The 22740-nt window shown below is 37.0% G+C and overlaps 1 protein-coding gene across 1 annotated transcript; it reads left to right on the top strand.

Annotated features, from left to right (window-relative positions):
* The first annotated feature begins 18 nt into the window (after positions 1-18).
* COPS5 (COP9 signalosome subunit 5) lies at positions 19-12907 on the top strand. The gene is made up of 7 exons (XM_010168604.2): positions 19-265; positions 3020-3148; positions 4302-4367; positions 5824-5909; positions 8725-8836; positions 9596-9744; positions 12511-12907. The coding sequence occupies exons 1-7, from the start codon at positions 80-82 to the stop codon at positions 12593-12595; spliced, it is 813 nt and encodes a 270-aa protein (XP_010166906.1). The 5' UTR covers positions 19-79; the 3' UTR covers positions 12596-12907.
* The last annotated feature ends 9833 nt before the right edge of the window (positions 12908-22740 follow it).

The following is a 22740-nucleotide window of genomic DNA, read 5'->3' as shown; positions in this document are numbered from 1 at the left end:
CTGACGGCCGCCGCGGCCTCTCCCTCGCAGCCACCATTACTTCAAGTACTGCAAGATCTCGGCGCTGGCCCTGCTGAAGATGGTGATGCACGCCAGGTCCGGGGGCAACCTGGAGGTGATGGGGCTCATGCTGGGCAAGGTGGACGGCGAAACCATGATCATCATGGACAGCTTCGCCCTGCCGGTGGAGGGTACGGAGACTCGCGTCAACGCTCAGGCGGCCGCCTACGAGTACATGGCAGCGTACATTGAGAACGCAAAGCAGGTAAGGAGGGTGGCAGAGGGTGTTCCTCTCCCTCCGTGGCGTGGCGGCGGAGCTGGTAAGCTAATCGCGCAGGAACACGTTCTGGGGTTTGCAGGTTTCCCCCCCTCCCGCAGGGACAGGGCAGCTGTTGCCCTGTTTCTTCTCAAACATGGCTGAGAGAACTGTGTCGGCAGCAGAGAACACACACCCCTTTAAACGTGTTCACATACGTGTTTCTATGTCTTACAGTAGGTCATCAAGTACTGGATTCTTCTTTATAAATTATTTTCATTCCTCAGGAAGTGTTTTTTCTGGCTGCAGCTGGTGGATGGAACAAGGAGAGAGGGTGTTTCCAAAATAACTGATATAATACATGTTTCTAAAAAGAGTGTGCAAGATTAAATATAAAATATGTATGTGTCAGAGATACTTGCTATTTGTAGATAAGGAATATGACATTTATTCTTACCTTGTTGCTTTCTGAGGTCTTACTGCATAGCCATGCTGCTGTTTTCCGTAAAAATAAATACATTTGTCAAGAAAATGCCAGTGAAGGAATAAGTAAGTTTCAGTGCAACTTAATTATTCATATTTATAATTTGTAAATTTAGGTGGACTGACTCAGATGTCTGTTCCCCCTCTTCGTCACCCTGTATTCAGAGATCTATGTCATATTAAGCTTGACTGTGCAGTAAAATTTCACATGCAGAAGGATAACAGAAATACGAATCTGCTCTGTGGCTGATGTAGAAACCAGCATGGCACATCAGAGCACCTGCTGACGTGCTTCTTCCAGTACAGGGCAATCCTGTACTATGAATAAGTGTTGAAATAACTTTGACTCTCCAAGCTGAAATAGTTTTGAGGCTCAGTTTACCCTTTGGTTTTTCTTTAATCCTCAAAGTATTTTAAACCAGCTAAAATTGGAGGCCCCATACTTACTCACTGGACGTACCAGGACAGTATTTGGGTTGTTTTGTAGTTGTACTTACATTCACAGCCTTATATACAGTTAGAGATATTCAAATAGATGTGAATTAGGCTGGATCGTAACATCATAAAAGAGTAAACATAATCCAGAATTACATCTATTCTGGGACATTTTTAAATAATTCATCCCTGTTAATGAGAAAACTTTAAAATGATTTATTTAATATGTTTCCTTTTATCTGGGAACTATTAATGTCATGATGCTAGTACTGTTGTTGAAGAAAAGTAGGTAACTTGAAAAGATGTCTGTATCTAAAGATAAAATCATACTATCCAGTTTTTAGGTAGAAGTAAGGGGTTTCAAAATAGTAAGTATGTAGCATAAAATTGGTAATTTTTTAGTATACAGTTAGTTCATATTGTGTTTAAAATGGTCTAGGTTTATATAGGAGTGCTCATATGACAGGAAACATTTTTTTCTAGTTGTTTATATTGTACAGTTTTGTCTATAGTTTGTTTTGCAATTTTGAAATTGAACTTAAGTGCAAATATAGTAACTCAGCTTTACTGGGGCTCTGGCAGAGTTTGCATGGTGGCTGTTCCATGTTTGATTTTGGCAGGCAGTTGTTCCTGAAATAACTCTTTTTAATATTAGATTGCAAGTTAATATCTTCCCCTGCATAAGTACTTAATAGATACCAATGTTCCAGTTATCTGCTTCTTCATGGGCAGGGTTTGGTGCTAATAAAACCAAAATGTGTTATTTGGCTTTGAAAAATAACACGCGTTCTTTAATGTTTTGTTGGTCTCTCCTTCTCTATTATGAGACATATGAAGAAAATACAAATATTATTCACCAATTTAAAAATAAACATTCCATTCAGCAGGCAGTTTGTGTGTTCTGTCTCATCTTATTTTTCTGATTTAACCTTCCTGACATACTCAGTGTTTGGCAAAACCAAGGAGGTGATGCCTGCAGACACAGAACTCTCAGTTAAGAACTGGCGTGCGTATAGGGTTGTGCCAGAATTATTCAGCTCAGTGTGGAGCAGCCAGTAAGCAATTCCTGAGAGGGGAATTAGGTGCAATGGGTGCTCGTTCTCCTGAGGGGTTTTTTGGTTGGTTGGTTTGTTTTTCTTCCAGTACCTCTAGGGATAGGCAGCAGGATTATTTGGAAACTCCTATTTTGAGTTTTTCCTGATCCTAAAAACTTCAAAAACTCATATTTTGTCTTTCACAGCATGCTATGGCAATAATTTCTGTCCCTTCTGGTGTTTGAAAACATGCCTCTTGGAAGTTATTTTTTAAACCTAGCAATAATCTCTCTATATTCCTGAGATGTTACTGTACTAAATAATGAACATTAATTCTGTAGTGTACTGACATACCATACATTATATAAGATTTTATATATAGTATATATACACTATATATTTATATATGCTTTTATATGTAGTGTCATATCCACCCTAACAAATTTATTTTCCATACTGAAGAGTCTCAGCTTACTTACCCTCTCACCAAGTGCAATCTCTTCTCTACTTGAGCTGTTATTGAAGAAGGAGCTGCTGGCTCCTTGAAGTTCTTTACTCTGTGGTAGCAGCTGCAACAAGAGAACGCTGATAGTACGGATTGTGTGATTCCTAGAAAACAGCTTGGCAAAATCAGGTGTGGGTGTAGTGTTTAATTTAGTGTCGGTAAGTTAGCGTTGGGGGCCGTGTGTGTGTGTGTGTGTGTTTTGTGTCCTCTCGCCGCGCTGCAGTGTGCTGGGCGGCCCAACAGAGGGCAGCTGGTTCTGCGGGGATGGAGATAAACACTGGGTCACTTTTCCTTCACTGCACTTAGGTCGGTCGTCTAGAAAATGCAATTGGCTGGTATCACAGTCACCCTGGCTACGGCTGCTGGCTTTCGGGGATCGACGTCAGTACCCAGATGCTTAATCAGCAATTCCAAGAACCTTTTGTAGCGGTGGTTGTAAGTACTGGCTGATAACACTACATAGCAAATTAATGTTGGGGGGTTGAATTTTGAGATTTCTGTCTGTTAACAGTATTGTGGTGTGTATTTTGCATGATGGGAGCTTTAGATCCACATTTTAAATTGGTACCACTCCTTTTACTTTGCTGGCCACATACTGGTCAAACCCATAGTATTGCTTACCAAGGCCATTTTCACTGCACTCTTCCAGATATGGTAGCTCTATACAAATCCATGCTTTACTTCTAACTTAAAGTTCTACTTGGTACTTTTGCAAAAAAAATGTATTGAGCAATCCATATTCAGTCTGCTGCAATCAAACAAAAATCTGTTTCTTTTGTTCTCTTTGTCGCTTCTTCTGTCAAAAGAGAACAAAGTGTGTTCACAGAATGCTGTTGCTTTGCATCTAAAATGCCTATTTAAATTAAATCAATGGCGTAATACAAAGTAGAAGACACTAGAAAATGTATCTTTGAAAGAAAATTTTGAAGAAACTCTTTGGACCCTTCAGGGTCTTTGAGGCTTCAGATCACATTTGAAATCAAAAGTAAACCTTGTTTTAGATACTACTTGTATAACCATTGCTACTGAAGGAAATAAAGGAAAAAAGACTGAAATTAGCCAGAAGGAAGGAATATAAGTGATGGAAGAATTACATTAGAAAAGGATAAATGACCCCTAAGAATTATTTCTACCATGTGAGTTCACTTTCCTCTGGACTTTTTTTAATTACTTTTAAAATCAAACAGGGCATTAGGCCATGTGTTAGCAAGGAGATGCCTTCATTAGTTTCCTATATTTTCCACCAAAATGCAGCAGATCACATAATACTTTCTCTTACTTCTAGTGGTTATAAGAGTAAAATGCAGGTTTTTATTACGGTTTATTGATTGCTTTTAAGTGCAGTTTCTTTAAAGTATTTGGGAAAGAAAGAAAATGAGTTTGAAAAAATGGTCTATAGAAGGCTATTGATGATACTCTTTTCAGAGAGTCCAGTGACCAACAGGTGCCAACTGAAAAAGTACTGTTTATGACAAATCTAATACAATTCACACTAGTTACATTTCTGAAAGACAATTACTGTAAAGTTAATTTATGCCTCTAATAATTTATAAAATACATATAACAAGCATCTCCTGTATTTCTACAGATCGATCCAACAAGAACAATATCTGCAGGAAAAGTAAATCTTGGAGCATTTAGGACATATCCCAAGGTAAATAGTTAAAATTATCTAGTGCATGATCACTAAGCTGTCGTTAAATAAATAATAGATTAGTTCTAAAGATTGCTGCAGTTTAATCGTCTGTCAGTTTGATCTCCTGTGATATACTGTATGTCGCTGCTCATTCTAAAGGAAAGACTTGTTGATATACATGTTACTGCATGTCTTTGGATATTGATTATGGTTACAAAGGTTGACTTCTAGTTTGTTTTTCATAGCTTTTTGGCAGTATTAAATCAAATATACTGTCTAGATAGTGTAGCTGTCCTAAAATTATATAGCTCAATGTAGCCATTTTTTAATGGATCTAGTTGTGGGTAGCATTCATCAAAATAGATTTATGTTAATTTTTCTCTATCATTTTTTAGACCTAAACCCAAATGTAATAGCCTGTTTAATATGTTGTAACCTGCTTTTCATTTTAGAAAAGGAAGATTCAAAACTATCTACTTATCTCTTTCAAATAAATATTATGAATCTTCACAAAATAGTGTACAAAAATCTAAGTTCATTAAACAACATGGAAGAATTAGGCTAGAAACTAGAAAATCACATAAATATTGGAGGTCTAGATCTCCAAATGCAGTCTTTCATTTATACTTCTGGCAGATATAGCTGTGCTATTTAATTTCAATCTAATAAAGTTCAGGTATATCCTTCAAATTTCCAGTTATTATTGACTCATCAAGAACTTCAGGCTGTGACATCCAGTAAAACTGTAATTAACAAAAATGTTTGTGAGAGATTCCCAGTTGCATTCAAACATTATGTGTTGACAAATACACAACAGATCTTCTTAAAAAGGTTTGTGACTCTGGAGAATATTCACTTCTGTAAGCAAAACCACTTCATAAATACTTTCAGAATTTTGAGCAGGGAGAAGAATCTTGCACACTAGAAGCGTATTTTTAGGGAGTCCTCACAATAGTCTGCGGGCAGTTCTTGCCTAGTCAGTAGGTGTGAGTGGCACCATGTTGGCTAAATAAGTACCTGAACTTTTAGGTATCCCTAAGGCATATCCAAGGCATGGATATTTTTTCCCTCATCTCATGCCTCCTCTCTTCCCTCAAAAGAGGATTGAAATAATCTCCAATAAAAGGTAGAGAAATACTGTCATAAAAGAAGCTTGTTCTTTATTTGATCTAAGAAATGATCTCGTCACAGCTTGCCATCTTACTTGTTTGAAAAATGTCAACTATGACCCCTAGTTTGCTTCCAACATGATTTTTGATAGACCTGCAAACGTAACGGCTGCTAGTAAAGCCCAATGGAAATCTGATCCAAGAAAATTAGAGATTTCAGACTACTGGGGGAATTTCATTTTCCCTAGGAAAAATAAACTAGAATTGCATAAACTAGAACTTTTGTGAAGTGTTTTGAAAGACTTCAGGTGTTTTAAAAGGTCCCAAAATTACTGTGTCATCTTTTCCCTTTATTGAATTTTTAGGGCTATAAACCTCCAGATGAAGGTCCCTCTGAATACCAAACTATTCCGCTTAATAAAATAGAAGACTTTGGTGTACATTGTAAACAGTAAGTAACATTAAAACTGCTAACTCTGGCACAAGTTCTCAATTTCTTTGCTTAGGTTAGTGATTCAGTACAGAAAAGTACATTTCTTGGAGTGTTTCAAGTCTCAAAAAGGTTCTTTGTTGCTTTAGCACTGTTGGTTTTGTGAAAAAGTGTTATTGTCATTTATGGGGAGGTCTTTTAAGGGAGAACTGTTACAAAGATGAAGGTGAACCTGGTTAAAAGCTTTAGCAGTTGATTCCTGAACACCTTTAAGTAGTGGTGCTCCCTTAGGGCAGGGAGGAAAGGGTCAGATGTAGATCTAGCAAGGCTAGGGAGACTAATCTGTCTGCTCCTCTGAGCAGTGGCAAGTGCTGTGCACCTCTTTATCTTGCATTACTGGATGTCTTTAGGTTGTTTCTGTCTTTGGTAGGATTGGAAAGTAGAGCTGCTTCACGGATAACATCAGCAACAGGAAGAATTACTGCTTTTTCTCTCCTGCTAGTTTACTCTCCATGAATTAAAAAGGTCATTTAGTTTTAACCGTCCTTTCTTTGACAGCCACATGTTTCTCACTTCATACCTACACTGACTTACTTAGCGAGGCATTTCTTTTGCCAGGTCAGTGCCCTGATCTGGTCCAACTTGTGGGAGCACACACGTTCTTGCTGGTTAAGCTAAGGTGGGGTGGAAAGTAGAAACAAATGTTGGAGAGAAAGTGTTTCCAAAGAACAGCTAAAGAAGGATGGGACTGCTTTCAGTAATGGCTCAGTCTCTATTCTGCCTTCAGGTATTTGTCAAGCACCACAGCTTAAGCATCTGTGTACAGAAAACTTGAAGATCTCATTGACACCAGTGTGTCCTGTAGGCTGTTGTGTAGTTTTTTTGCTTTTTTAATGCATGGATATTTGTTCTTCAGTGTATTTATAGTTGCGTGCAAAGTCTGACCCTGAGAGATGATCAATTGGAATTGGTCTTCCTATCCAGTTCTGAGGAAAAATCCAGAACAGTAGCTACACAGAAATCTTTGTAGGACTGTGATGTTCCTGTAAGTTCAGAGTAGTCCTTACAAGTCTGGCATTGGCCATAAACCCATGCTTCAAGCTTGAAAGGAGAATATGTTTTCTTCTTTTTTTGGGACAGTTCATTTGGTGTTTTTTTTGAAGTCAGAAGTGCTTAGTAGATATCGTTATAATCTCTGTATCGGGGAGTTGACTTCTTGTACAAGCCATTTCTTTCTATCCAAACCAAGAAAGTATTTTCCAGTCTTTCCTAGAAGGAAACAGCAGTTAGGCAAAGAAAGGGAATTGGAACTGGAAATTTGTCATGTTACTGAATTACTGATAATACAAAAGACTAGAGTGGTGGTGTCCTCTCGGTAGTGTGAGTAGTCTGACTAAGAATTAAAAGTTTAGAGAACTTGAATGATGATCATAGAACCATGGAATTATTTAGGTTGGAAAAGACCCTTAAAATCATTGAGTCCAACTGTTAACCTAACACTACTAAGTCCACCACTAAACCATGTCCCTAAGCATCACGTCTACACGTCTTTTAAATACTTCCAGGGATGGTGACTCAACTACTTCCCTGAGCAGCCTGTTCCAGTGCTTGACAGCCCTTTTGGTAATGAAATTTTTTTCTCATGTCTAATTAAATATCCCGTGTGCAACTTGAGGCCATTTCCTCTCATCTTCTCACTTCTTACTTGGGAGAAGAGGCCGACACCCACCTCAGTACAACCTCCTTTCAGGTAGTTGTAGAAAGCGATAAGGTCTCCTGTGAGCCTCCTTTTCTCCAGACTAAACAGGGACTCCTCCATAAGAGGACCCTTAATGATCCTGTCTCTTTGGAACGCCAGTGACTGCTAATTGCTTCATAGTAGCAATCTGGATCTTCTTACTCAAACTTCTCTCCTTGAATTGGTGTTCAATGCCCAATATGAAACTGCTTCCACTTAATCTTTTAAAATAAGTTTATTAGACTATTCCTCAAACAACTTGGATTTCTAATTTTGAATCTGCCACACATCTCTTTGAAGAACTTAGTACCTCATTTTTCTTAGCATATGTGAAATAAGAGTATTTGTCCTGTCACAGAAATATTGAAGTGTGGTATCTTGGTAGATTTTAAAGCATTGTTATCTCAGATGGAATTTCTTACAGAAATACCAAGCAAAATAACTTTCCAGAGAAATCAAGAGATAATAGGATTATTGATAATCTGCTCAAGAATTTCCTGAACAAAATAAAGTTTAATATAGCTCTTTAATGTTGTTGTAATTCACCTACACTAATGACTTTGCACAGCTCAGCTTTTTATCTGCTTTATCATCGTTCATGAATTCTGCAGCACCACTAAAGCCTGGCTTCCAAAATAGGTGTGGTAGAACATAAGATTGTTTGCCTTTTTATAACATTCACTGCTGTCAGACATTCCTAATTGAATTAGAGGCGATACAAGCAAAACTGCTGTCATCTGTAAGTAACAATTATTACAGTATTGAAGATCCCAAGCATGGAACAGGGCATCGTTGCATTGCATGAGAAGTTGTTAAAGAGAATAATTTTAAAACCCTTGCAATCTCATGAAATAGAACACAGCAGTGTGTGTGGGGATTATGTATACCTGTATTAAAGCTATATATTAAATACTTGCAGAAAATATCTTAGAGCTAGAATAGGAACTGAGGGTAACGTTTTTATTGTCCAGTGCTTTGAATTTTTGAAGATATTTGCCATTGATAAGGATTTTTTCAGAGGGATGTACTTTGGGTGTCACAGCCAAGCAAGACATATTTAGATGCAAGCTTATTTTGTTTGCATGTTTGTTTTTAAAGGTATTATGCTTTAGAAGTCTCATACTTTAAATCATCTTTGGATCGTAAATTGCTTGAGCTTTTGTGGAACAAGTACTGGGTCAACACTCTCAGTTCTTCTAGTTTGCTTACTGTAAGTACCATAGTATGCTATCATATGCATATATTGATTCATAAGTGCTGAAAGCCAGACCCTCAGCTGTAAAATGGTTAATGGGACACTGATAGATATAGATACCACATTATTTGTCAGATTAACCAAGAAAGGAAGGTTTTCCTAATCCTAAGTACTTAAATGTTCCTTATATCTGCTTTTTAAAAGTAGAAGGTGGGAATAACTTATGTTTAATTTTATGGAGTTCTCTATACAGTTAGATTTTTGTCTTAAACACCTTTTAACCATATATCTCTTTACAGCACTGTAATGAATAGTGTGCCTTAAAATAACGTATTAAGTAAACACTTTTAAAAATCCCAAACAAACAAAAACAAACCAATGGAACTGTAAAAAAGAGGTTGCAACAGAAATACTGCAGGTATAACAGCTTAGCATCAAAACCTTCCTTCTGCAAAAGCCAATTTTTACCTTTTCTCTTAATCAAAACCAGCTGAGTTTTACTTACTCTTTCATAACTTGGGACATGGGCAGAAGGTAATAACGAGTGCCTGTTTCAGGCTTTAGGTATTGAGCATTTATCAGATGTTCAGCTTCTGTTCTCTCCACCACCACTCATGGGCCACTCATGTTCCATATTACTTCAGTTGCAGCTATAGGTTAAAATGTGCAGTACTACAGTCTTAAAAGCTCTTTTCAGATTTTGTTTATTTTGTATATAAATACTTGAATTTATATCTTAGAATTCAATATGTTTATTGCCTTCTTTCTCCTAAGAATGCTGACTACACCACTGGCCAGGTCTTTGATTTGTCTGAAAAATTAGAACAGTCAGAAGCTCAACTGGGAAGGGGCAGTTTCATGCTGGGTTTAGAAACTCACGATAAGAAATCAGAAGACAAACTTGCAAAAGCAACAAGAGACAGGTAAGATAATGCATACTTGTGTTCTTCCCAGTAAAAAGTGTTACTTTGTTTTAAACTTTTATCATGCTTTTAATGGTAACCTATCAATTAAATTATAACCTACCAAGATTATAGATAAGAATGATTAGATTATAGATAGGAATGAGAGATTTCAAATGTCACTAGTTACTTTTGAAAGTTTAAGAAAATCTTGCCTTTATTAAACCCACAAGTGGCTTTTCAGTCTTTGTTTCTGGAATAAATTAAACTCTAGTTCATAGTTTAATAAACAAAAAATCCCTGTTAAATTCCATCAGTATACAGCAAACCAAAAAAGATGTTTTCTGTCAAATAGCACATTTTATGTGGTTAATTGGGTTTAAACTAACAGTAAATAAAATCATATAGAACATGATTTTAAGAACTAGTGCTAACAGTCTGGTAAGTTTAGTTTACCCTTGTGTAATACTTTCTCTCACTTAAAAATTAAGAACTCCCTTTTTTATATTTCTTAACTAAGACACCCTTTTTCCACAAATGAGGAAGATTTTTTACTCTCCCAATAGTTTTAACACTGGTCTGTGTGCTTAGACTATCTGTGTAATAGTCACCACTTTTCCAGATAAAATCTTTAACAAAGGGTAGTAGTATCCAGCAAGTCTTACATTATCTTGAAATGTTCAAAAACATTGTGTTTGGCAAATTCCAGACTCTAAAACCAGGAAGTACTGCACTGTATGTGGTAGTACAATCTCAGGTCTGTCTGTGGAGAAGACAGGACTCACCTGCATGCATCTTACGAGTGTTCTGAGTGACATATAATTCCATTTAATAAGGAGCTATTCTATAGAAACCCTGGGAACAGACTGCAAAAATTGAATAAAATCTGGGATGTTCTGCTTCTCAGATTTGGAGGTTTTCTGGTCCTCTTCCTTATTGTTTTATCCTGATACATAGAACAGTTCTCTTGTATTCTGTTTTCCCCCCACCACATTAGTAATATATTCCATAGTACAACCTTTACTAAGGAACTGATTTTTGAGATAGCAGAAGAGAGGTGAGTTTAATGATAGGTAAAAAAAATCAAAGGCAAAAAGGAGGCCTTGTCTGAAGAGACCAATTTACAAATAAACTACTTTATTTACATCTTGCTCAGTATGACTTAGGTGAATAAAGAGAGGAGTCAGCTTGTGTTGGACAAGCGTTTGTTCCAGAGTAGGCAGCAGGGGAATACCTGCAAATGTAGTATGGTTATTGCTAAACAGAATCAGAGTTGCTGTTGTGCTAGTGTCTGCTGTGCATTTGTTTCCTTGTTATGGAAAGTTAACAGCTCTTACAAGTTTTCTAGCAAACATGATTGGCTTGGAGGGGAGTCAACTTTAATAGAGGTTAATACCCATTTAGACTATTTTAGTTGCAGAATACAGTTGCAATGGAGTTAAGGCTGCTGCTACCTCACAACAGCCAGGTTAAATGATACTCCCAATTCCAGTAGTGAAACAGTTACAATATCAATGCTTTAAAGACAGGAGAAGGATGAAGTTGCTGACAAGTTTGCTCTGATTTTGATCCCTGGTTGGTGTCCCATAGTACTGACCGCATTTTATTTTCACTGTACTCTCACATGCTTGCAGTTATTCTAAGAAATAACTCCTTCTCTGGTCATCCTACTATATTATTTCTTGCAGCTCTAGAGATTTTTATTTTCTGGTTTTATTTGATCATCATCAGTAGTTTGTTTATAAATAGTAAGACTGGAAGGGATTGTTGTCATCAAATCTGCTTTCCTATGTAACAGAGGCTACTGTCATTCCCAAAATGGATTTTACACTTTTGCAGATGCATGTTTTTCTTGAACTAAAAATCTTTCCTAAGAAAAGAGAATAGACAGTAGAAGACTTGTGCAGACATCAGGACAGCTGATTCAGTGGCACTTAAATTACTTTCAAGAAATGAAGTTGCAAAGTTTGGTGAAGGATTATTGGGTGTACCTGTTTTAGGAAGAACAATACTGTAAGATATTAGTGTAGAGTTGCTTACACTTGGCTATAGGATCCCTTCTGTCACTGTACATAAGCATCTCTAAGAGGCGTTTTCTAACATAAGCGTTAGCCAAACTGTGCTGCAAGCTGGTTTGGAGATTCCTTTGCCTAAGATTCCTTTTACCTATCTAGTAGTAATTTGTCCATATTCTGTTTTGAGACATTTTTATTTGTTGGCTTGACACCACATCCCCCTAAGCCAGGCACACTCCTCTCAGTTGTTTGGGGGTTTTGCACATTACATATTTTGACTAAAAACTGATTAGCTCTATAACTCTTCCTTTAATGTTCTCTGTAAAGCTTCCCAGAGGAGCTATGGTTACTGTGCACTACTGGCCTGATACTGGGCAAAGGAGATAGGGTGGAGAACAGTGAGAGCCTTCAGGTCTTGATAACAGCTGGTAGCTCCGTTCAGCTAGGGTTGTTTGTTTTTATTTATTTTTTTGGTTCAGATGGACACAGAGTTCACTTGCTACTGTTAATGTAAGATACCCTAAATTGCCAGACAAAGAAGTTTTCTGGAATTGGTCTTTGTGTGTTTAGTGCTTGTCAGTTTGCTTTTTAAGTAACAAAAGCTATTGGCAACAATGGCTCAATTGCTGTGTGTGACTTTTCCTTTCTGGACAGTTTTAAAGATTCATGGGGTTATGGGCACCCTGAACTTCCAAAACAGCTGAATATCTTCAAATAAAATGACAGTTCAGTTCAGTGTTTGGCCAACATTGAATTTATGCTTGTTTTTCAGCTGCAAGACCACCATAGAAGCTATACATGGATTGATGTCTCAGGTGATTAAGGATAAACTTTTTAATCAAATTAATATAGCTTGAAGTGCATCACCAGCTGATATGCATCTCCAAAGCAGAAAAAGTCATGGTTTCTTTTGCTTGGACTTGTTCAATTTGGGAAATGAAGCTGGAGTGGAAAATTATTCATTTAATTTGTAGTACTTTAATATTTCCCACCTGTCTGACCAGTTTTAAAGAACAAAATGTTCTGAAATGTAGTGCAACTTTTTGTTCTTTATCATAAAACACAACTAGTTTGGAGAATTGTTCCAAAAGAAAAATAAATGTGACTTACTGGATATTGCTCTTAGGTATTTATCTCTATTATCCAACTGCAATAAAGCAATTTTGAAAATGAGTGCTTTGGGGCTTGAATTTTTTGGCAAACATTCATCTTCTCTTACTCTTTTTCTTATTGTTCCATAGAAAAGTTCTGTCCACTCAGCTAGATTAGATAGGTAAACTATGCAGTATAAGAAGTTTGTTTCTCAGATTTTCCTTTCTGTGTTTAAGAATGGAAATCCCATTTGCTTATCTTTTAACAAGTTACTAAATCTAATGGAGCCTTTCCTGATTTAGTTTTACTTATCCAGCCAGAAATGGTTTCTCCTCACAGTGATGAAACATTCACGCACGATACAACAGCGTTTTGCTTGTAGCTTCACACTTACAGTGGACATTTTATATTTCTAAGTAGTCAAGTAATGATCAGTTCCATGGTGAAATTAGTAATATTATTATATACCATTATTTTTCTCTTGCTCACCTTTTATTGCTTGTCATAGTTACTTGTTGCACGCAAAGGAACAAAATGAAAAATCATTACCTCTGAAATACGTGTTAGGCTGATTTAGGGCCACAGATAGTAAAATGCGTTAATCATAATTGCTGGCTTACAATGCGGTGCTGCTGCAGGGCTGATCTGAGTTTGGTTTGGAGGCTTTCATACTGCATTTCAATAATTCAAGATGTTTGTATTTCTTTTAAGTTTTTATTCTTAATCCTGAGTTTCCTGGGGTTTCTGGAATGTTTACTTTTGGGATAATTTATGCTTTATACAATATACCATTACACTTTATACCTTAAGTAACTGATATTCCTTTTCGACCTTAACTCTGCCTTGATGTGGGTTTTGTTTTTGTTTTAGTCTGGAAATTTTAATAGCTATTACTCATTTGGAGCTTTTCATCCAAATGGATTCCAGTAGATTTGAAGCTAAGATGCAAGTTACACACTGGAAAGTTATCATTCAGCAGGGAAATGCAGATACCCTGAAGCAGAAATTCATAAAGAGTTTTAAAGCAGCAGCATCCAACAGTATAGGAAAAATACATTTAATCGGAGCTAGTAAAGTTGAGGTAACTTTTAGGTGAGCAGTTTGATAGGAGAACAATTTTGTGCTTCTTCCAGCATGACAGTGGTGGTGGGGAGGCAAGAGAAGAAAGCTGTGGTATTTTAATATTAAAGCTATTAATTTTCTTGGAAAGGGCAGCGATCGGCTTCTGTACAAGCACAGAACATAAGCCCACAGCAGTACCTTACAAGTTTAAGGAAGACACAGCAAGTGTACCTGGCCAGTAACTTTTCCTACTTATTGTCTTCCACAGGTGTTTGTGAGGCTTTAAATTTTAGCACACAGCCATTCTCCCACTCGATACAGGTTTACACAAAGAAATACGCCGCTTTTGTGCGATAAATACCTATTAGGAAATATAACCTATGGTGCCACTTTATAGAATTCTCTTTGCATAACATGATCCAAAAGTTTTGGGCATCTTCTATCTACCTGAAATACAAAATCATAGTTTAATTTCATATTAGTCTATTTAGCTTATTTAAACTGTCCTCATTTGTGATAGCAGTGAGCTAAAATTTCATACACAGAGGCTTGGACTGAATGTTAGAATCACAGAATGGTTTGGGTTGGAAGGGACCAACCCCCTGCCATCAGCAGGGACACCTTCCACTAGACCAGGTTGTTTTATAAACAGTAGCAATATGCATGAGTTACATGTGTTGTTACTTGCTGAGCCTATAGTGGTGTAACTCAAGTTTAAAATTATACAGAAATTAGCTTATGCAAATGAGTGCCACATACAAGGTAATTATTTTGACAGCTGAAGTAATTCCATACATACTAACGCACATGCAAATACATTCTCTTTATTTAGGTCTTTGAGACAAGCATCTGTACAAAAATTCTGAGTGCCCTTGACATTTTAATAATTAAAAATCTAATTCAATGACCACAATTACTTTCTTCATCTAACAGTATTTGCCAACAGATATTAAAAGTATGGAATGCTGAAAATGCTGAATTGTGTCTGAAGTTCCCTCTCCCATTCTTCTGTTTTTCTTTTTTCAGGCTGTCCTGTATGCTCACCTTTCTCATGTATGCAAATTGCATTTTAAACAGTTTATGCATTCTAATATCAACAAAATCCAAAGAAATACATGTGTATTTGTAATAATCAAATAGCAAGGACTAAGCTTTAACTCCTGATAGAGTACCAGTTGTTGCTTTGTTGTCCTGTCAGTTCCTGAAGTTCCCTTCAGATGTTTGGTAGGAACTGGAATGGCAGCCCCTATAAATTAATTTTCTTGCCTAGAATAATTCTGTTGCCACACAGGACCAGAAAACAAGATATAATTTTCCTTGCCTTTTTAAAGTTTACTGAATGGAGTTACGCAGTGGTGGGAGACTGGCTTCTCTTTCTGTTCACCTGTTGTCCTGTCTTCCCATCTACCTAAAAGGCAAACAGGCAAGGGAAGGTAAGGGGTTATGGGAGACACTCTGCTGTTTGTCCATCTTGAACAGCAGCTGTAGGAGTGCTGCTGGGAATGAGCTCGTGAACCTGGACACTTTCTTACCTGTTTTGAATTGATTTAGTAGCTTCATAGAGTATTTCTAGTTCTTAGTGTGGCATGTCCCAATTAACAGTTCTGTTTGCCTTACCCTCCACCTTTATGATTTATCAGCTTTTATCATATCATCACCTCAGCCTTCTCTCCAAACTAAGTTCCAGCTTTTTCATGCTGTTGTCATAAAGCTGCCACTTCATCCACTTGATCATTTTAGTTGCCCTCCATACCATGTCTCATCCTGCTTTGTCCTTGTCATGCAGAGCCCAGAACTGCACTGTATTCAAGATTCAGGTGCATCAAAGTTTAATAGAGGCAAAATAGTTCTCCCTTGCTCTCAGTACCCTTCCTGGTGACACTCAGTGTTTCGTTGGCTTATTTGGTTGGTGCTGCATATCAAGCTGATGATTCAATAATCTTAAAGATGGCTTAAGTTTGAATCAGTACGATTCAGGTACGATTTTGGAAAGCACTGGTTCAGATTTTCCCAAGATGCATTTATCAACACTGAAGCTTCTCTGCCACATTTTTGCTCACTCAGTTTTGTGAGATCCTTTTGGAGTTCCTCACCATTAGCACAGTGTTTGAAGAGCCAAATTACCAACTGAAAACTTTGAGCTATTTAGTTATCTTTAACTCTTTGGGGTTTCATCTGATTGACGAGCTCATTTCAGAGCGGATTCTACCCCAGTGACACTGACTATAATGTATTGCCAGACTTTTGGACAGTAAAGTCAAATGCAAAATACTGTGCTGTCTGTAACAAAATTTAAGCTTGGGTTGTCTTTATAATTCAGTACAATGTCTAGCCATTTTTTAGTGTTCTGAAAATCCAGAATACTGCACAGAGACTAGGAACTCAACTATAGGACAAACATTTGAAAATAAACACATTGGAGAGGAAACACTGAATTGCAGTGACTGCAGGGAAGAATGTTTTGCTCTCTAAAGGCTGTACACTGGAGAAGGAGATGGTTTCAGGCCTAGTGTGTAAATGATGAGGTGCAGATGTAGGACTCATGCATGCACAATTATTCATTTATCTTGCATATGCCTGCACTGTATCTGACTACCATATATATATATATATATATATTATTTTTTTTTAACTGAAAATACACATTTCAGAAACTTGCAAAATTGTATTCCTGGATTATTGTAAAAGTAACTAACAGCAATGGAAACATTTCAAATGTACATGTATATGGTATATCTGAGGTATCTGGTCATATAAAGCAGAAAGACTTCTCAGATTTTATATGTAGCCAAGACACTTAAGGTAGTGAAGTTTTGCTTTGGGGTCCCACATAAACAGATTACCTACTCAGTAAGTATGTTCTTAACTAATCTGTAAAATGTAACATCTTCACTCTGGTTGCATGTGCTTTAGCAGTATTTGTGGATAGTGTTTAACAAAACTGTAAAAAGCTAGGTTAGGTGATCAGGCTATTAGGGCCAATTTTTTTCTAAATAATTCTGCACCCAGTGGCCCCCATTTTTACCACTAAGCACTCAGATTTTCAAAAGCACTTATTCAGAAAGAAAATGGGAGTCACTAGGTGTTAAGTACTTCCCTAGGTCTCTTACATTAGATGTATACTGGAGACAGCCTTTCTGAAGGATTAGCCCTAATTGGGAGTTTTAATCAATAATCTAAATACACTAAAGAAAGAAAAATTTTAGAAAATATTTCAGTCCCAGAAGCTCACTCTGCCACCGTTGGCCACCAGTACCTGGATTTTGTTAAAACTCTGTAATTTTTACTCTTATAAGCAATCTTTGTATGAACCTCATTGAGGTCAAGAAATACTTTTGCTTTAGAAAAAGCTAATAAAAAGGCTAACCTTAATCTTTTGCTTGTGAGCAGCGTCTCAAGTTCTTCAGTCATCCCATACCTCACATTCACACCAGACCAGAAGAAATATTCCTTGAGCTTTTCATAAATTATCTTTGTTTCTGGTACTGGAATAAGAGGCAGCTGTGAGCTGGCTACAACAGCTCTGTTCACCGTCTATCTTTGGTATTCCCTGGAAAACTCCCCTTGGCCCACAATGTCTCTGTTCAGACCCTGTTTTACAAGGGACTCTTGTTTCCTTGCCTTCGGTGGCAGTTTGTGCAGACAAGCTGAGATTGAATTGAATGAGCTTGCTATTTAGTAAATGAAGCATAATTTTCTTGCATTTCTATCATTTGTGCCCTTAAAAAGCTTCAATTGCATCTGGTTTTGGATATTTTGTTGTGCCTAGTGTTCCATGAGACTTCAGTTGCAGCAGGCTATTCCTGCAGATACAGGAGCTTTAGAAGGTATAAGGTTGCCATCAACTTGGGTACCAGATCACTCCTGCACAGTGCAGGACGTTGCCCCAGGGCATACGGTGTTTCTCTAGTACTCCTCCATTTATTATGAACTGTAATGACAGTTGATTATTTAATGTTGATTATTAAAAATGCAAGAATCCAAGATGTAAAGCTAATTGCTGACATATTACCATTTTGTTTATAAGGTTAAGAATATGCCAAATATAATTAACCATTAATTATCTTACTTATTTTCTACCCTTTGCTAAATTTTGGAGATTTTTTTTTTTATTTTAGGTCAATGTTTTAAAACCAGTTTGGTATGTTACTTTCTCTGTGATAAACATACTATTTATTTTATCTGTTTTCATTGCTGTGCTCCAAAAAGTCCAAATCAGAATTGGACTCTCATGATGCTACTAACATATAACTAACATAATATGTTTATATACAATATTTAAAGTATTTGTTGAAATTCCAATATATATTGTATATCATAATATAAACTAGGTTAAGATAAAATTATAAAAACAAATACTTTCAAAAGTACAAAACTAGACAAAATTTAAATACTACAGAGTTGAGCTAGCATCATTTTAAGGGTGCAAGTCCCTAAGCAGTGAAATTTATTAAAATATGGGGTGATAATACATAAGATTAATTGCTTGCATGTAGAATTTTTTTCTTGTGTCAAGTCTTTAAGAACTGACATCAGAGAGTCTCCAGTTAGTTGAATGATTTTTCTGGAGTTAAAAACAATTATGCTAAACCTTTAAGGAATTAATGAAGTATCTTGTTCCTCGGGGTGTATTTTTTATGAGCTGTAGTTTTACTTTTCAGAGCCGAGGAATAATATCCACGAGGAAATAGGTAATTTAGGAAAGTTAATGTTGACCTTCAGATGAAACTTCTAACATGTGAAATATTTGCTGTGACATTTGGTTTGTTTTTAATTATGAAAAATTGCTTCATACAGGGCTTTCTGAAAACTACAGTATTCTAGGAAGTAGCATGGTCCAGTGGATAGGTCATAGGACTGCATCTCAGGAGAATTGGGTTTTCTTCCTGACTTTTCACAAACCAGGAGTGCATAAACTTTAGCAAGGCATTTTTGACAGAGCTAGTGTCTGTTTTCCTCTATGAAATAATAAGATTGATCATTAGCCTTTTAAAAATACAGAGGAAAAAGGATATGTAAGTATTAGCATTTTTATGCACTAAAGGTCATGGCCACATCTCCAGTTTGTCAGACGTTACCACCTCAAATAACAATTCTTAATAATGCTGTTAGCAAAGAGTGTTTACTCTGTTTTGTATAGTTTGTCTGTTTAGATGATCACAGATAGGAAATGCCTGAGCCCCTTGAGGGCATTATAAATTTATTGTTTTAGGAACTCTTCATTTTCAGCTGAAACAAGCATTCAACTCCTATGTCATTTGTTCATAATTTCCTGTGTGAATTTCTGTTTGTTTTAGACCCAATTACCTTAAGGCTTATGTATAACTGCAGTGGCATTACTTTATTATAAAAGGAAATTAATTTATGTGCCTGCATCTATTGGCATGCAATCTTTAGTAATTACAACCATCTGAACTTTCTTCTCCAGCCGAAGACAAGTTGCACTCACTCACTATATCATTTAAGGTTAGAATTAAGCTTATACTTTTAATCTGTTTCTAAGGGAAGCATTTTCAGTCTGAGTTCCACAAAGCTGGAGATACAACTGGAAAAACCTAGAGGTACTTAAACGGCAGATATTCTTCCAACTTAAACAAGATGTATGTATTCTATATGGTGATGCAAACTTCAAACTAACTCTTCATTATACCAGGTTTTCGTGGGACATCTTCCTTTTCCACTTCAAAAATTCTTCTTATGGCAACTAGGTAAAATTCTGAAAGTGGCAAGAATGGTTTAACACAAATATTTATGTAAAATGTCAGCCAGGGACAAATAGCATGTAAATAACTTCTTACATCTATTTGAAAACAAAGAAGGACGACTGTGTGAATACTCAGGTTTGCTCTCTGTACAGTTTTTGACAAAATAATACTGAGATACCAGTGCATCTTCTGACTGTTTCTGAATAATAGCAGCATATAATAATTTTTACTTTCTCTTCTTGGTTCATCTGTCAAACTTCATTACAATATTTGGAAAGCAGTTATTTTCTCTATGGTGATAACTGTAAAAGTGTGTTTTCAGTTATTTCTTATCACTCATCTTTGGAGACAGAATCTTGCATTTCCCAAATTAACATGGTAGTCTCTGCTGGAGGTAAGATACAGTGTTCATTAAAAAAACAAACAAACAAAAAAAACATTATAAACACTATAAAGTTTGTCCTAACAAACAGATAGTTTTCTAATAACTTCACTTTTACTTCCAGGCTGTAACAGATTTTAATGCTGGGAGATGCAGAAAGGCTATTTCACTTGGCATCTGACAATAATATTAATGATGATAACAGTTTCGTACTGTTATAATAACAGACCTTGAAGTTTTATAATAATAATAATTATCCATATTGGGCTTCTGGTCTTGTCTGTTACTGGACATAATTTAACTGGATTTTATTTGTATTTCAGGAACTTTTGTAACATCCAGCCTGTTACCTATCTCATTTTAATCATGTTAGTGGTTTTCTGTCTTAGCTCTGCTTAGGCTTGCACAGTTCTGTTGGTATCAGCAGTCAGTATGAGCAGAAGTGTTAATCCAGACCTGGAAGTGGAAAGGTATAACCAGTGAAACAGCAATAGCATGAGACGTGAACTGTGCACAGTCAGCGAGGAGAAGGCAGCACTGCAGGGACAGAACTCCAGTTTGGTGCTTCTCCAGCACAGGAAAAAAAAAAGTATCTTAGCTTTGAATGCATAATCTGTTTCTCATTCATGCCAGAGATCCTGCTCAAATAAAATCAAGAATCGAGAGGTGTTGTCAAGTAGCTGTCATGCAACAGAACAAGTCCAAGGACTTGAAGCACTGCATGCAAAGTTAGGGCTTTACCTAAATAATTATTCCAGGTACCTGTCTTGCCTAAACCACTTCCAGGATAGAAATACAAGCACATAGAGTTATGCTGCCATACACCTATTTTAGAGTAAGTTTCACATGTGGACAAAACTGAGGAAACTACCTAATCACCAGCATTACTATTCATAAGGAGCGAAAATAACGATGCCCTGTCTCCTGCAGTATCTTATCCCTGTTGAGTGTCACCTGAAGGTTAGTGGTTCATGGCTGGAGTTCCCCTCCCCATGCCTGTAACAGGCCCTCTGCGCTGCTCCTGCTCTCCCTCCTGCCCACGGGGCCATGGCTGAATGAGGGCTGCCGGATTTCCCACGGAAGCAGGCTAATGCCCACCCACCAGGCAAGCAGGTAACTCTTCAGGTCACGCTTCAGCCCCTCCCTCAAATGAGGAACCTTTTTTTTCTAACCAGTTGTTGAATTTTGTAAGAAATAGTAGAATCCATTACCATCCTATGCCTGTCCCCTGGCCAGTTTTAGCCAAGGTTGGCTTGGTGAGTTTAAAAGTTACTGGGCAGCATATATAGGCAGAGACATCAAGAACAGGTAAGCACCACATCCTTAAGAAACCAGGCTGACAACATCAGACTTAGCGGATTATAGTTTTATTTTTCAGACACAGACATTTCAGTACAGCTCTCTGCAAGTTTCTTGAAATTAAAGCACCATTTGCTCTGTCCTGTGTTTTTGAGAACCTTGTATTTGCTACCTTTGAAAACATAAATACCAAAACAAATTTAAATTCAGTGGAAAAAGTGGTTTCAGACATATTTTACATATTAAAGCAGCTATACTGAAGGAACTGTGTTGACTCCATTTTATATAGCTGTCTAGCCACAAAAGAGGAAGGCAAGAGATACTCAGGAAAAAGTCTGACTGGATAAAAAGTTTGAAACTCGACCCCGAAAAAGTTTGTCAGAAATTGTTATGCTTGAATTTAATGTTTTACAATTAGAAGTGTGATTATCTTCTAAGGATATTTGCCTTACTCATTATACAACACACCCCACATACAGAATCCATATATGCAGAAACAGCACTATGTAAAATGCGTGGCAGTGCTTATGCGAGGGAGGCTCTTAAGGTGTTTTATGTCCTTAGAAGTAAATTTCAGTTCAGTGTTCCAATCTGGAACTGTAAGAAATATAGCCATCAATGATTTTACACAGGTATTTCCAAAAGCTTTTTTGAAGACAAGGACTTTTTGTACTCAGCCAAATTACTGCCATCCTGGAGAGTACACAGACAATTGTTCAGGAGTCTGTGCCACCAGATGAGAATCCTATTTCAAATCTTAATGAATAAATACTCTCTCTGAAACTTCTCATAGCTTTTTCTGCCTTTAAATCAAATTACTAACAGACAGCTCTAGACACCTGCAAAATCTACAGCCATGAGGGAGAACAAACTAAGTCCAAAATTAACTTTCAGAATATTAACATACTTTTTTTACAGAAACATTTCCCAGAACAAGCAGCTCCAGGGTATGCTCAGTTTGGATTCCACCACAGAAAAAAAGGACATCTTACGATCTTTTGTATCTTCAGAGAGAAGGATATAGGAAATTTGAGGGTGGAAGGATGGGACTTTGTATCTTATCTGTATTTCTAACAAAGTTCAAAGTGGGACATACTTGTTTGTAACAGCATTTTGTGTCATTTTTCCCCTAAGAGAAATAAAGTCCCTATCTTGGTTTCATTGGAAGCAATATATTTTGCCACTGACCGGCTAATGCACTTTTATGTTGCGACACAGCAAACACATAACAAAATTTTGCTGATTTCAGTGAATTATTCATATGGTTAATTGACAGAATCCCAGAATGGCTGAGGTGGGAAGGAGGGCATCTGGTCCAACGTACCCACTCACACAGGGTCCCTTAGAGCTGGTTGCCCAGGACCATCTCCAGGCAGCTTTTGAATATCTCCAAGGATGGAGATTCCACAGCCCCCCTGGGCAACCTGTGCCAGTGCTCGGTCACCTTCACAAAGTTTTCCCC

This window comes from Antrostomus carolinensis, unplaced genomic scaffold (assembly GCF_000700745.2).
Source record: "Antrostomus carolinensis isolate BGI_N321 unplaced genomic scaffold, ASM70074v2 scaffold8970, whole genome shotgun sequence".
NCBI classification, from domain to species: Eukaryota; Metazoa; Chordata; class Aves; order Caprimulgiformes; family Caprimulgidae; genus Antrostomus; species Antrostomus carolinensis.
The sequence above is the reverse complement of the archived record's forward strand: the minus strand, read 5'-3'. Positions and strand labels throughout refer to the sequence as shown.